The 15,296-nt window shown below is 43.4% G+C and overlaps 1 protein-coding gene across 2 annotated transcripts in view; it reads left to right on the top strand.

Moving 5' to 3' along the window:
* The first annotated feature begins 540 nt into the window (after positions 1-540).
* map3k22 (mitogen-activated protein kinase kinase kinase 22) overlaps positions 541-15,296 on the top strand; it is a 36,721-nt gene continuing 21,965 nt past the window's right edge. The window contains exons 1-4 of one of the 2 annotated variants that reach the window (XM_056433650.1): positions 541-781; positions 889-923; positions 12,612-12,695; positions 13,313-13,357. In XM_056433650.1, coding sequence (XP_056289625.1) covers positions 12,677-12,695; positions 13,313-13,357 — 64 coding nt within the window. In that variant the 5' untranslated portion in view covers positions 541-781; positions 889-923; positions 12,612-12,676. Of the gene's footprint in view, positions 924-12,611; positions 12,696-13,312; positions 13,358-15,296 lie in introns of both variants that reach the window. The other variant, XM_056433649.1, reaches the window with a different exon arrangement.

Genomic DNA, 15,296 nt, shown 5'->3' with positions numbered 1-15,296 from the left:
GCCTGTGACCCAGAGGAGCACTCAAATCCTTGGAAAGTGATGCCACTCTGGCCATCAGGCTCAGTATACCTACACAAACTGTAGGTGAGCTCATCGGGTGACAGTCAACATCTGCAAGCGCTGCTACCATCTCTGTGTCAGCAGCTGATCAGCTGTTGTGTCCAGTCTCGGCAAGAGGAGAATACATTCTGTCATCTACACAGGGGTCTCTGCACCTTCAGGAATTGTATGTATACATTTATTTATATATATATATATTTATATAAATAAATGTATACATATATAAGTATACAAATATATATATAAATATACAAATATATATATATATTAAGTATATGAAGTTTTCTGAATTATTATAGAATATAACCACTTCTTTCTTTAAAAGGGCCTTTGAAGCAGTTGTTGCATTTGCTCCAGGTGTCCACGGGGGGGCGCTGCTCCCCGGACTTTGCCGCCGCTGACTTGGAAACGCACCACCGGAGAGCGTCACCACTTCCTGGAGCTCACGTTGTTGCTGACATCAGAGGCGCAGCTCCAGGGGAAAACTCAGCTCCTCTCTGTACCGTCAGTGTGTATGTATGTGTGTGTGTGTCAAGACAAGCAAAGAGCAGGCTGGAAAAAAAACTTTCCTCTGGAACACATCAGCCATTGCAGTGTATTCCTCTCTGTAAACACAGACCATGCACCCGGGAGGAGAGGAGCTCTTTCTGCCTGGACACAGCTTGTGTTTGTGAGGCTTCAGCACTGAGCGCAGTTTCCGGATACCAGTCCACTGTTTTGGGTGAAGATTTCTCTGCATCTGCTGGGATTTTTCCGCTCTTCCTGACGTGTAGGCTATCTGTAATAATTTACACTCGCCAATTAATTTCATCCTCATTCATCCTGCAGCCACAACTACAACATGGAGACACATTGATGACAAGGTAAGAGTCCATAGATTATAGGTCTCGAGTTGATTTGTGAGATCGATGCTTTTAGACTGTTATTTCCTGTTTATAGCAAATGCAAGGCCAGCACAATAAACTAGAGTTGCAGATTATAAAGTTGGTCATTGGTAGTTTAAATAGTTGTTCCATTAAAACACAAACATGCAATCTGTTTCCTGAAAGCAAACTTACTGGATAGTAGTTCACGCAAGTGGGAACTGTTATCTGAACAACTACAGATGCATTTCATTCTGTTTACAGTATTAATTTGGATAAGTAGAGGCACATAATCAGCCCTATAGTTGTTGTGAGAAGATACGCTTTGTTGATAAATTAACCTTTTGTTGCTCATAGAATACATGTTTGGATGTAATTATGAGGGGGTATTTACAGTGCAAGACACTCTTTTCAAATGGTTTTAACAGTATTTTGTACTTCACTTATCATCAGTAGAGTATGAAAGGATTTCTGTAAAGTCGTTGTCATCTTGTGTTTGTCGACTTTTCTCTCTGCTGTCACTCTTCCTGACCCCTGTGGTTCACAGTGGTCAGTTAAGCTAATGTTTTCCTAGAAAGGAGAAATCCTCGTCTCTCTAAGGGTCTTTCACACGTTTCATTTATCTTCTTCTATTTGGTCTTTGCCCAAGTCCATCCAAGCTTATCACGGTATGTTGAGGCTGCTCCCTTGTAAAAGGGACATGGATGCCGGTGAGCTTCATCCACATGAGCTGTGGATGTCTGCGATGGCAGAGAACTCTGAGACAATCCGCCAAATTAGATTTTAATGAGGCCATCGTGTTCATCAAACCAAACCAACATGAAGTGCACTCGTAGGAATCCGAGCAGCCGACTGACGGATGACTTTATCAGCACATTGGCGTGCCCCAGGGGGCTCAGAAATAGCCTTAAAGTGAGAGTTAAACTGTCAAGTGGAAGCCGCCCACAGATATGGTTGGTGTGCCTCCAGCAAAACAATCCATCGGGCTGATAACGATACTGGATCCCACAGTAATTGTGCCAGCCAGAGACAGAAGCGACGGGTTGCTAATTGTGTTTTGATGGAACTAATGAGGAAGAGTTTATCGCTTTCCGTTTTCGCAGGTTAACCAAGATGCTAGGTCTATATTGATCGGCGAGCACTGAAGGAGTGTGATGGAGAGTTATTACGGGTGTCATGGACGGCAGACTTCACTCATGCAGGCTTTTACGTCTCGGCAGAGAAAGTTGTGCTCGTCAATGAACTCCCCTTAACAGCCTGCTGACAACTCTCAGGACAATGTCATGCTGGGAGTCTTCATCAGAACGAGCCTCCTCTCCCTCACGCTGTCCTCTACGCTGAGGAGTGTGAAGTTGTGCTATGAATTCCCAGTCTTGCCAGATGCCCAGTGACCACAGGGCCGGAGGTGAAAGGTTCCGGTGACTCATAGAAACCGGCTTATCGTCGGCCCTTGAAGGCCTGTTTTGGACGTTGCCTGGTTACACAAGAAAGCAAAAGAAGTGTGTCATTAGGCTTCTTAACCCTTGTGTTGCCTTCGGGTCATTTTGACCCGATTCAATGTTTAATGTCGGTGTTCTTTCGGGAGTCAACAAACAAACATAAAGTACCTCACACTTAAACTTGGAAAACAATATTAATTCTAATAATTTTCTGGAGATTTTAATAGCTGGGGTCATATTGACCTCAAGGGTAAAATATGTCAGTAAATATAAAGGTAACAGGAGGGTTAAACATTGAATCGGGTCATATTGACCCGAAGGCGACAGGAGGGTGAAACATTGAATCGGGTCAAATTGACCCGAAGGCAACACAAGGGTTAACATGCTTGACACAGGGTTATTAGTAATTATAATACGGGTAGATGAAATCAAGCATTCACGAGAGGCAGTACTGTATCGTCAATAATGTCCTGTTCAGTGCGCGCCGGGCCGAGCAACACACTTGAAGCGGACATTATTGACGATACAGTACTGCCTCTCGTACCTTATTGCTTAAATAACTGCATAGCTTCTCAGACAGCAATCATCTTGGATTCAGGACAGTAGCTTTGCAAACTATTCCTCCTCTTTTACATATGTTAGTGTCTTGCAGTCTAACAGAAAGCTGCCTGCTCTACGAAGCACAGATATTGAGCTTGAAAGATTGAAAAACTGAAAACGCTATTGATTGTATTATGGGAAATGTAAGAGCTCTTTGGAGCTCGACCCATTCATAAGACTAAAGTGAGCACATCTTGGCCTCTGCTGGTGTTGCCATTTTCTCCCTGATGGAAAAAAAGAGTACACCTTTCTTTCCATCACTCTATAGACGTTAACCCGTGATGGCAAAGAAAACACGCTCTATTGGATCATAAATGCAGAAATGCCTGCCTCACATATGTCACCGACTGCTTAATGCTCCTAATTGAGCTCAGACCAACCTGCTTTTCTTCAGTCTTCATTGCAATAAGTTGAATCTGTGTGGACCAAATACTTTTCACCGGCCACAATAAGCTGTCAAAACCAAGCCATTAATCCCAGGGAATCCTCTGTAGACCTCTTAGAAAGCATTGTGTCGAGGCGAAGAGCCAGAGACGTCATGGAACATGTTTGGTACAACCACCATGACTCTTCCCGGAAGCAGCCACTCTGAGAGGCCTGACTGTAAGAAAGAAAACTAAGTAACCATTGTTAACAGGCGGGAAGGCAACCATCTCTTCAGCGCTCCATCGATCAGAGCCGCACGGTAGATAGAGAGCCACTCTTTAGTAAAACATGAAAGAAAGCCTTCTCAGACCTTGCCAGATGGCACAGACTCTGAGCACGAGAGGAAAAAGATGTCCAACAAGAAAAGAAAACATGCAGCTCTAAATACCAAGCTCCGTCTCTGGCACAACCCAAATAACCACCTGGATTAAACCACCTCTTAGGGAGAACAGGGTGGTTGCAGCACCGTGCTTCTCAGAGAGAGACAAATGAGCTGGGATACATACACATATATTTCATTGAAAAAAATAGCACAACCAGAATTGAGCGATGATTAATTCCTCAGCTGGGCAAAAGTCAGAGAAATTGCTGAAGTGACTTCAGGACAGGGCCCAGATATGAATTGACATAAAGATCCCAGTTTTCCAAGACTTTCTAAACAATGCAACAGAGCGTGGCCTCGTGTGCACTGAAGGATTAACGCTGCACAAATACAGGTGTCCAAAGCCGGTTGCGGCACACCCAAGATGACGTAAAGCGGTTTCTGCTGACTGTGGTGCTTCTGTGTGGTAATACTGAATTAAGAGTCTAATCACATATCAGAATCAGAACCGTCTATTGCCAAGTATGTTTCACATATAGGAATTTGTCATGGCGGGTGGTGCATTACAGTGGACAATAACATTCAACACAGTGCATTGTAATTTGTATTTAAATCTTTACAAAAGCCACAACCGGTTATTTCCCCTCCGGGTATTTTGTGAAGGCGAATGGAATGAAAATACAACTATTGTCACTTTTTAATTATGCCTGCAAAAGTAGAAAGTGAGAGGCTCTGTCAGCCCAGGTCGCCTCTCTCCATCGCGAGGGTCCGGCCCCCTCCTCCACACAAACCAAGAGGAAGTTGCCTGATTGAGCTTTGTCTGCACGGCTTGTCTGAGCGTAAGGACAAAGCCACCAGCGGCAGAGACCGCAAGAACAGCCGGATAGACACAACACTGCCGGACTGGACCCGTACAATAACACTAAAGACAACTCTGTGTCGGATGCCGTGCGAAACGCAGGAACTGGTCCTTGTTTTTGATTGCATTTGATTTATTCCATACATCTATAAAGAAGCGAGGCATGCTTTTGAGTTTGTTGCAGAGACATTAACTGGAATCCACAAATAAAATTGCTCTTGGATTTTTCATTGTCACACAGTACTTACTCAGACTCTTGAGTATCAAAAGCCCAGAACCACAGGCCCTCTTCATGGCTAAAGCTTTGGTGGCAAATCAAAAAATACTTCCCTTCTTCTTCTTGAAGCACAGCTGTTTGACATTCCGTCCCGTGGAAATGGGTTCAGGTCCACGAGCTGTGTCTGCATGGCTGCATTTGGGTGGAGGAACACAGTGAATGAATGTTCTTGTAATGGCATGTCACCGCATAATGGAAAAGACAGCTTACTTTACAGATTGTGCTTGGATTCCTTTCAAGGGGGGGGGGTAGTATGGTATTGGTGATCAAAGCAGTGGATATACTGTGGACGGCAGGAGGATCACTCCTTCGTTTGGCTATTTTTAGCCAGTGTTGTGTGGTTGATGATAATGGCAGATCTACTTATCTGTGAGCCGATAGAGCCATCACTTCCACTGAGGAGGATCCTCTTTCACTGGTACCAGTGGATTGAGTTAACGCAGCAAATCTCCACTCTTCATACGTTCCTTTGGGCCCTCATGACACCGGCTGCTTTCTCCTATATGACTCAAAATGGTTCCACGCGTAAGTGATGAAACTGGAGCTCAAACTTCGGATCGATGAATCTTTTAAGTAAGATTCACTGGGTCCAGATCCTCAAATGTGAGGATTTGCTGTTTCATATCATTTTTAACTGAATGTATTTGAAATGTGGCTTTCTGGTTGAATAAATCAAGCAACTTTCAGGTGTTTCCTTGGGCTTTGTTATTTTATGGGCAAAATTATTAAGTCATCTTGACAATAGTGCACATTTTTCTACAAAACCCTGTTTCAAGACGAGAAAACAAGACCAAACTAAAGTCTACCCACTGTGAGAGTATCCTTGCTTTAGCTAACGGTGAACATCGGCATGCTAACTTGCTCACAATGACAATAGTAGCATGCTGATAGTTAGCAGATAATGCTTTCGATTTCACAAGGACTGCACAGAATGCTGGTCTGCATCGTACTTTACATATTTACCTTCGCATTGAAAATGCCGGAAGGTTATGTTTTGATCGCCGTGTATTTATTTATTTATTTATTTATTTATTTGTATGTTTCGCAAAAAAAAAAAAGTATTGAACCGAATCGCATGAAATTTGGTGGGATGATTGTTTATTATCCGGGGACCAGTTGATTAGATTTTGGGATCGATCGGGTCAAAGGTCAAGGTCAAAGGTCATAAACAGGTCAAATCTTCTTGAATCACATGGAATTTGGTGGGATGATTGGTTATTATCCGGGGACCATTTGATTAGATTTTGGGATCAATCGGGTCAAAGGTCAAGGTCAAGGTCATGGAAAGGTCAACATCTTGTTTTACACCAGCATAGTCAATTTTATCCAATTGGCATGCAACTAATGCCAACATGTTCATAATTCAATGCCCAATCTTGTGATATGCGAAGGTATGCGCTCTACCGAGTGCCCGTTCTAGTTATACATGTTTGATTGAGTCTGGCTCGGACTTGTGCACTAAGTCTGTGTTTGCAGCCACACCCATAGGTGCAAATCGGTTATTTATTCAATGACACACACCTAGCTTAATCCTTCTGTACTTGATGAGGCGTCGTAAATTACAGCTGACGCTGATGGAAATGTCATTAGTGGTCATAAACTAAACCATCAGACAAATACATATGTGTTGAACTTTTCAAGGATAAGTGGACATGTTAACCTGCTGGTGGCATTCGATGAAATGCAAGCGGCTCATCGAAGTTAGTAGCATTCATCCTCTGGGGACCGAGAATGTTTGCCCAACATTTCATGACAATCCGTACAGTATTTGTTGAGATATTTCTCTGCTCGTGGACATATTCTGCTTCCAGATGAAAATGTCAGGATTTGCTGGTCAAGGGGTATTTCAAATATGTAACTTTGGGCAATTTTAACGTTTCAGCTTTTTTCACTGTCTATGTTAAAAATGTAGGAGTGCCATTTTGAACAGTGAAAATAATCTTAAAATTCAACCCTGAATGAGACTAGAGATCGAGCTGAATTATGATCTAATTGCCCCAATTGAGAATGCATTAACAGTTGAAACAAGAGATCCACATGTGCACAATGACTCCTGTGAGACAAAGCCAGGGGAACCACGGTAATGATAAATGAGCGTGGAGGCCCCACATGGAGTGACGTTCTCCTGACACCTACGTCTTCAAGAGCTTCTCTGCTTAGAGAACTGTGTGTGCAGGGCGACTTCCTCCATTGTCTTGTTTCCCAGAATCCGGCAGCTTTACGCTTCTGACTCATGTGGCCACAGCACAGGCTTGGCTAGCGCTCAGCGGACGAGACTCCCCCGCCACCCACGACTGACCTTATAAAAAGAGTAAGTCCTGTGTCGCAATTCAGTCTACCAAGTATTGTGACCAGCTTAACATCTCCGCGTGATATCAGGCCCGTGATGCATCATATGTGACCTCATCAACAGTGGAGATTTGTGTTGTTTTGTTTTGGATACAGCAATAAAATTTTTTTTAAAAAAAAGCCATGTCACTAACACATGACTTGTAATTGTGAAAGGTCAATTCCATTGTTTTGTTTTTTATATATCTTTAGCAATTAAATACACATAATTTACACTTTGCATTGCATCTAACTGTCCTGCTAACCATGCTATTGTTACCTTCGCATTGAAAATGCCGGAAGGTTATGTTTTGATCGCCGTGTATTTATTTATTTATTTGTATGCGTGTTATTCGCAAAACTCAAAAAGTATTGAACCGAATCGCATGAAATTTGGTGGGATGATTGTTTATTATCCGGGGACCAGTTGATTAGATTTTGGGATCGATCGGGTCAAAGGTCAAGGTCAAAGGTCATGAACAGGTCAAAATGTTCTTGAATCGCATGAAATTTGGTGGGATGATTGGTTATTATCCGGGGACCATTTGATTAGATTTTGGGATCAATCGGGTCAAAGGTCAAGGTCATGGAAAGGTCAAACTCTTTTTTTACCATAGCACGATACATTTTTGTCCAATTGGCATGCAACTAATGCCAAAATGTTCATAATTCAATGCCCAATCTTGTGATATGCGAAGGTATGCGCTCTACCGAGTGCCCATTCTAGTTTCTTTATACATTTGCATGTATTTCGTCTACTATTCCAGGCGTCAATTGGCTTCCATTAGAAATTAACTTAATGTAGTTCAAACTTCATGACTCTGATTCATTTGTATTTAAACTAGATTATCACAACATTAAATGAAGTATTAGTTAGTTGACGCAGGACAGCCCGCTGATGGATTGACTAATCACAGCCATTCTCACAGCCAGGCTGTCTCTTTAGATAGGCCTCCCTCCTCGGTGATCTCTACTCCACCAACGCTTCCACATTCAACCGCTGCTGGCAAAGCTCTGCCTCTTTCTCGATACTTTTATCGTGGCTCGAAGGTTAAACTAGTATTCAATGTCTTTCTTTGGGGCTACTCTTGGATACCCATTGCGCTCCCTGTTTCGGTTTAGCACGCTGCTTCTCTAACCCAGAGAGCATTCAGCACCAAGCATTACTGTATTTCCATTTGTTGCAATAAATGGTTAAATCTATTACAAGAAAAAGTTAGTGTATGTTTTGACTGTGATGAATTACACAATATTCACAATTTTATTCTACACATCCATTTCAACCAGCTATTGAAGTATAGCATGTTTTTAAAAAGCTATGTTTATTGGATTTATAGTTTCAGGAAAACTTGGAAATTTTTCTAAATACACTGAAGCTTTGTTTTACTTTATGAGGAAGACTTCAGGACGACGAGCTACAAGCATGCAGGAAGGCGTTAATGTTCAACGCGTCTGTTTTCCAAAACGCCAGAGGGAAGACAAATTCAAGATTCAAGATTCAAGATGTTTCAATGCTCAGCAGGAATGTGCTATTTACAGTAAGTGTGTGTGTGTGTGTGTGTGTGTGTGTGTGTGTGTGAGGTCGGAGTTCACAATCCTGATGGCCTGAGAGGCGCCTGCCTGAATAAAACGCATATGACGCGCAACCCATGATGACATCATTTCGCAATCGTAGTTGGTTTCTTGTCGAGACGTAGATGAGAAGATTGATACCTCTCGCTATTCCTGTTTGTTAAATTTGAAGCTAGAAGCTAGACCGAGCAGCTGGTCAGCTTAGCTTAGTATCAAGGCTGGAAACAGCTGGCCGGGCTCTGTCCAAAGATAAAGAAAATCCAGCAGATTCTTTCCATGTCTTTCATTGAAACCGTTCTTTGACCGCAGTTTGTGTTCTCGTTAAACAAACTCTCACAGATAAGATGTCTTGTCCTCACCGCCGACTGATCTCTGTGTTCTCGTTACGGACGGCCTCTCTTGGCTCGTGACGGCTGTTAAAAGCTGTACTGGGGAATGGAAACCCTGTGAGCACAACGGGCAAGTTGCACAGTTTAGAAGTTGGCGTCCGAAGTGGTCGATTTCTTTGGGACTCCACCGGAGCGATGTCAGACATTCGGTCATCCAGCTCAGGCCACCGGGCAGCTGGAGAGCAGACCTTCCACTTCTCTTGTCTAAAGAGGGAGGGGGGGTGGGGTTCCCTCGGAGACCTACAGCCAACATCACGCTGTTTTCTTGGTTCGAGAGTGATGTAACGGGGCTGAAAGAGGTTACTTAGTGCATAGTCCTGTCCTGGCTGTGATTCTTGCTCGATCCCTCCCAATAAAAATATAAACGCGGCTTGTGGTTGGAGGAGCACGGCTCTGCTTTGTCTGTTTCAGACAATTCCCCACGATCCCGTCCTCTGCCGTCTTCTTTTTAATTAACTTCCTCTGTCGTCGCAGCACAGTCCTCACGCTGTGACAAAAGAGAGGCCTCTGCCAGAGGAACATTGGCCCGGCTCGTGATGTTCTCCACATTTGACAGTGGAGTGCGTCACAGCTTTCAAAGCACTTCTGGATGTGCTTAGCCTTCGTACGTCTCATGCTCTGGTCGAGAGACGGGCCCGTCTTTTCTTGGCGGACGTGCGGCTGCAGAGGGACACGAATGAGTGGCGATTAGCATCTGATCTTCGGCAAACCGCCTTCCTGCCAAGCAGTGTGGGGAGAATTTGGCCGGGCGATCTGTGGGCACCACTAGTCCGGCGTCACGCTGGGCACAGGGGCGTAAACAGATGGGCCATCTGCTGACTCACTGGCACGGGACAGGGCTTTTCTGTTCCCGTGTGCGCGTGGCAAGCTTGTGTGCGTATGTGTGTGTGTGTGTGTGTGCAGCAGCGCCAGACTGGACCACGTGGTGGAGGGAGACCACCTGTCTTGTGGCGGTTCTTCATCTCTTTCATGTGTGGTCATCGGCACCACATTAACACAGCCTGACACAGGAACACATCGCACCCCACTTCAATGTTGCGACCGAATATCGAAGGTACATCAGTTTTAAATAAATGTATTGCAGTCTAAAGTGTGTTTTTAGTTTGCCCATATTTAGCGTGCGGTGTATTTAGAGCCCCCAGTTCTCAGAACGTGGTCGCCCTTGAAAATTTTTGCACAGGCTCTAAATATTTAGCTTTCCCATCCAGCAGCTCTTGTGATTTGTGCCACTGACAGCCGCGCGCCGCATGTTCCCATGTTCAAACTCTGCCGGCACCCTGTGACTCAGGCCCTCAGGCTGCACATTGCTCTGGTGGCCCTCTGTGTTGCTTTAACGAAACGTTTTCTGGCCGACACCAAGAGAAAGTGTTTGTGTCTCTGCAGACGGGCTGGAGCGTTCGTCTGCACTAAATGTTGGGGGTAAAAAGACAAGGGCACATGTAACGTGGACACTGGAGATAGCAAAACCAAAAAATAAGCGAGGCTTTAAGAATGAGAGATGTTTGGTAAGCGCTGCTATTAATCTCTCTGGAGGCTCTTTCGTCTCCTTCCAAATATTTTCTGTTGCTATTGATGGCCTCCTGCTAAACTAAATCCGCCGTGCAACTTTAAATACCCACACTCCTTTATTAATACAGTATTTATATTCTATTTCTTTGCAATCGTGCATTGTTTTGTCTGATACTTTTCTTCCCTGCAAGCATTGTATGAAAGTACACCGCTCTCATCCTTATGTTATCTCATCTTCACACTGTGCTGCCTGCGAATGGAGCGTGGAAATTAATCATGTGATGGAGTGTTTAGTTTACTACACAAATTAATTTTAAAAAAAAGATGTCCCAGCAGCAGCACCGGATCCTTTTCGTCAAACCGCGGCGCTGATGCCAACTGTTGGATGTCTACCATTGGAGCCGACAGGAGCTTGACACGCAGCCGGAGTTGTAGCTTTCAGATCTCTCTGCCATAACAACCTGTTAACCCTTTTCAATAAAATAATCGCCTGCGATGTCAGCATAAGGACTCATGAAGCGTTCTGATATTTGGTTTTCTTTGTGCTACACGTCTTCATTCACACAGAAGAGGAGCCGACACACTAAATGATGTCCTGTTGTCGGTTCTCTCTTACTTACTTCTTCACGATGTTCAGTTGCAAATTGTTCTTTTTCAGATTATGTCTTATTATTTTTTTCATTTTAAAGGCAGATTATGAAAGATAAATGGCACATTGGTCCTCCTGCAAACAATGAGTTGATTCCATAGACAGTAAAAGGCCCTCTACTCCTTCAATACACTCTGTAGTTTTGCTGATACAAGCTCTCTTGGTCTGGTATGACCGGTGGCTTAAGGTGACTCATGTTAATTTAAATTGATGAACTTTGAAAAGAGACTGCTGACACATCTCTAATCTGGTAATTTGTCTTTTTGTGCAACTGGCCCCATGACAGCTTTTACCGTGATATAATTGGCACTTTTAAGCAAGCTTTAAACAAGTCTTACATTTAGCTCAGAGAAGCCTTTTTTGGCTGTGTGCATCTTCCCGTTGGTCAGCCCTATTTCTCTCTGTGATTGATGCTCTCAATACACCAGCACAGACATTTTAAGATCACAAAATACTGTACGGCAGCTGTTTCTCTAGTTCCTCTTCCCCTTTTGTTAAAGCTTGCACAGAAAAAACAAAATGTTTCCCATAGTTTTTGTGTGTGAAACATCTGCACACCGCCTTTTACTGGATATGACCAATCCACTTTTAAAGACAACATTTCACTGCATTATAAAATGGGAGTTGGCTGTACCTAAACAATGTGAAGTGGGAAGTGAAGGTGTTTACTCCTCCGTGTATTTTTTAACTTGCTGTCATCAGTGGGGTAAAAAACAAGAGATAAAACACTCTTCGTTTTTTTCTCCATTATGGGATGTGACAACTGCTTTTCTTTGCTCACCAAGGTAATGCATAAAGAAGTCTCTGGCTTTGTGTTCTAAGTGCTCATGGTCTTTACCTGAGGCAGGCAGTTAGGCAAACACCCACGCCTGCTGCTGCGCCGCAGGATCTTAAGGGCACGTGCATCCTCCATCATCAAAACAACTAGGAATTCCTCCACGGATGCCGTGGTGTTCAGAGTTTACAGCCACGAAGAGACATCAGGGCATTCATAGGATTTTAGATGGATCGAGTTGGCAGCTTCAAATGCATCTCTTAGTTGTGGTGTTGTTATTTGTTTGCCTGTCGTAAAAAAAATCTTTTTAAAGATTACATCGGCCTCAAGAGACTGTTCTGGATAAATAACGATTGTGAAATAACAAGCGGTGACACTGATGGTGGAGAACAAGCTTTGTGTTGAAACTACAACCTGCGTCCTGTTTTGTCATTGTTTTCGCTGTTTTTTGTGCAAACCCAGAAATATTATGGGCGCAAAGCTGAAGGAAAGTGGCACAATTCTTGGTTGTTGAAACAGTGTTTTTGTTTCTTTCGCTCTCAGGATGAAATCTTCGCTTGCAGAGAGAAGTTGAGCTCTGGGCTCGAGTTCAACAGGGCCACTTCCTGATGATGACAGTAAACATGGGTGAGTAGTATTCAGAAGCAGGTTGCAGTGCAGCACAGTACATACAGAAAACTCACAAACATACTCACCTCTCTCGCATCCTCTGGCAGGAACAGTACGGAAGGGAAAAAAAACATGTGTCGGAGTGTGAGGAGGCTGTTAACAGATCCAGATGGCCTGTTTTCTTTTGTTCTTTGTAAATTGTTGTTCGTAACAATGTTATATTCTTGATTATTGTGCTGAATAAACGGATGACATTCTAGTTGCTCACATATCTCCCTCAAAAACCCAAAGTATACCGGTGTTGCACATTGTATATATATTTACACCTACAAGGCCTGAACACAAATGCACTCCCATATCTATGCAGAACCCACCCCTCCCACACACACACACAAACACAGACTCACACACACACACACACACACACACACACTGAACTCAAACAACAGATTCTCCTGTGGTGTATTTGCATGTGCACAGGACCTGCATGTTTTAAAAGCTCAAAACAAAACTCAAAACATAGAATCCATATTTTTGGTCTGTTCTTTCCTTTCAAAACCAAGAACAATGCACTATGTGTGCATCGTAACTTTATTTTCGATCCAAAACCGTGCTGCCTTCCTTTGTTTCCACAGATGACGGTCTCCAAACTGGACCGGGACAGCACAGGAATTCACAAGGTAAACCTGTTGCCTCAGATAAAAAAATCCACATTCCAGAAATTGCTTGACATGTTGTGGAATATGGAGATTCTCTTTCCTGCCAAAGGATTGTTGGTCATGCCATTTTTATCTTTTTTAAAGGGGGAGGGGTCCGGGGATCTTTAGAGGCCACATAGAAGCAGTGCACATCTCATTACATTTGAGACGCAGCGCAGCAGTGTGTGTCGAGTTGTTCTAGTCACAAATCAGAAATAACAATTCAGATCTGTCATACCACATTTATGCAATTCCAAGACTGTTAGTTAATATTCAAATACAATCATTTTGGGAATAGACTAAAATAACACATTTGTAGTGCCTGTAATAACATGCCTGTTAAGGGGAGACTTGTGGGTACCCAAAGATCCCGTTTTACATCACATGTCTTGAGGTCTAGGGACCCCTGTGAATATGACTATTCCAGTTTTTCACTTATTAGCATTATTTAGCCGCCAGCATAGTTTCATATGATACCAATAGCCTTCACCCTAGATTAAAAGACTATCAGTCGTCACTCTAACTGATAGTAAACAAGCTAGCAACAAACTCCATCCACAAATATAGGAGTAGGTGTAAATAACTATATAATAACTATAATAAACGAGCAGATGGGCATTCATCTGAAACAAGTCAAACTTTTCCTCAACATCGACTCAGTGTGCACAGAGTCCTCTTCCAGCCTTGTTACGGAGCGGTGGAGGCATACACGGACAAAGAGAAGGAGCGTCACAGTCTAGATGTTGAATAGAAATGATTGCAGACATTTTCCAATAAAAGACTTTCGGTAGAGACCTTGTACAAACATTGATTGCGCAACCATTTCACACGCCCACAGCACCCAGCCTTACATCAGCCGCATTATTCTTAGTGAAAGATTAACTTCAGGGGTTTAAACGTTCCACCCATTAGGTGGTAAATTAGCTGTATCGGAGTTTCGATAAACAACAAGGTGTGTAGAAAAGAGTGTGCCTGGCTTATTATAGCTGGTGTGTGTATATTTGCGAGTGTGTGTGTGTGTGTTGTGCGTCAGAGCTCGGCCTGTGCTGGAGAGTGAGGACACTTTTGGCTCCAGCTGCTAGTCCTGCCGGATGCCTTTGCCATGATGTGTCTCTCGGCACCAGGAAATCCCCTCAATGTCTTCATTCAGACACACACACACACACACACACACTCACGGGGCTGTGTGTTGAGTTGCAGCACTCGCCTCTTGAAGCCAGTGTTATTCTTTAAACACGAGCAAACTCTCTTAGCTGTACTGGTTTTGGAGAAGACTCCTTTAACTCCTTTAAACAGGTATTTTTATTGCACAATCTCACATTATATACAAAGAGAACACTGCATCACAAACCTGTACCACTAAATTAGAGTTTCGCTTCTTCATATTTGCTGCAGAGGAAAAGCCCATATTTTCCACAAATGTGAGAACAAACCCTTGGAGAGATAGATGTATCTTCTCTAGCTGCAGTATAAGGCGCTAGAGTGCAAAAGGCCACCACGTTGCACGATTAATTACTTGGGTGCAAACCCTGTGGAGCAACAGCAAGTAAAGCAATACAAGGATCTGATCGGCTTTTTAGAGAAAGTAATAAAGATAGACTGACCAAAACATTATCAATACTCGCAGGAGCTCGTTTGTATCGATACAAATCCAGTCTAACTTTCGACAGCGAGAATAACTCCTTTTACGTAAACCATCTTGAACTGGAGTTCCAACTTCGTTTCACTCGCTGACGCTTTCACAGTTCTCAGCTTTCGTGTGAGGAGAAAAAGAAAGATGCAAGAGTGATGATGCAATGCCCAGCAATCAGCCTCCATTGTGCAACGCTGCTCGCTCTGCTTAGCCTCCTGGAATTCCCCCTTTTTCTCATGCTTGTAACATTTCACCCAAGACACAAGTAGAAGCGCAGGAAGTAAACCG

The sequence above is a fragment of the Pseudoliparis swirei genome, chromosome 16 (assembly GCF_029220125.1).
Source record: "Pseudoliparis swirei isolate HS2019 ecotype Mariana Trench chromosome 16, NWPU_hadal_v1, whole genome shotgun sequence".
NCBI lineage: Eukaryota > Metazoa > Chordata > Actinopteri > Perciformes > Liparidae > Pseudoliparis > Pseudoliparis swirei.
This window is presented reverse-complemented; position numbering and strand designations above follow the sequence as displayed.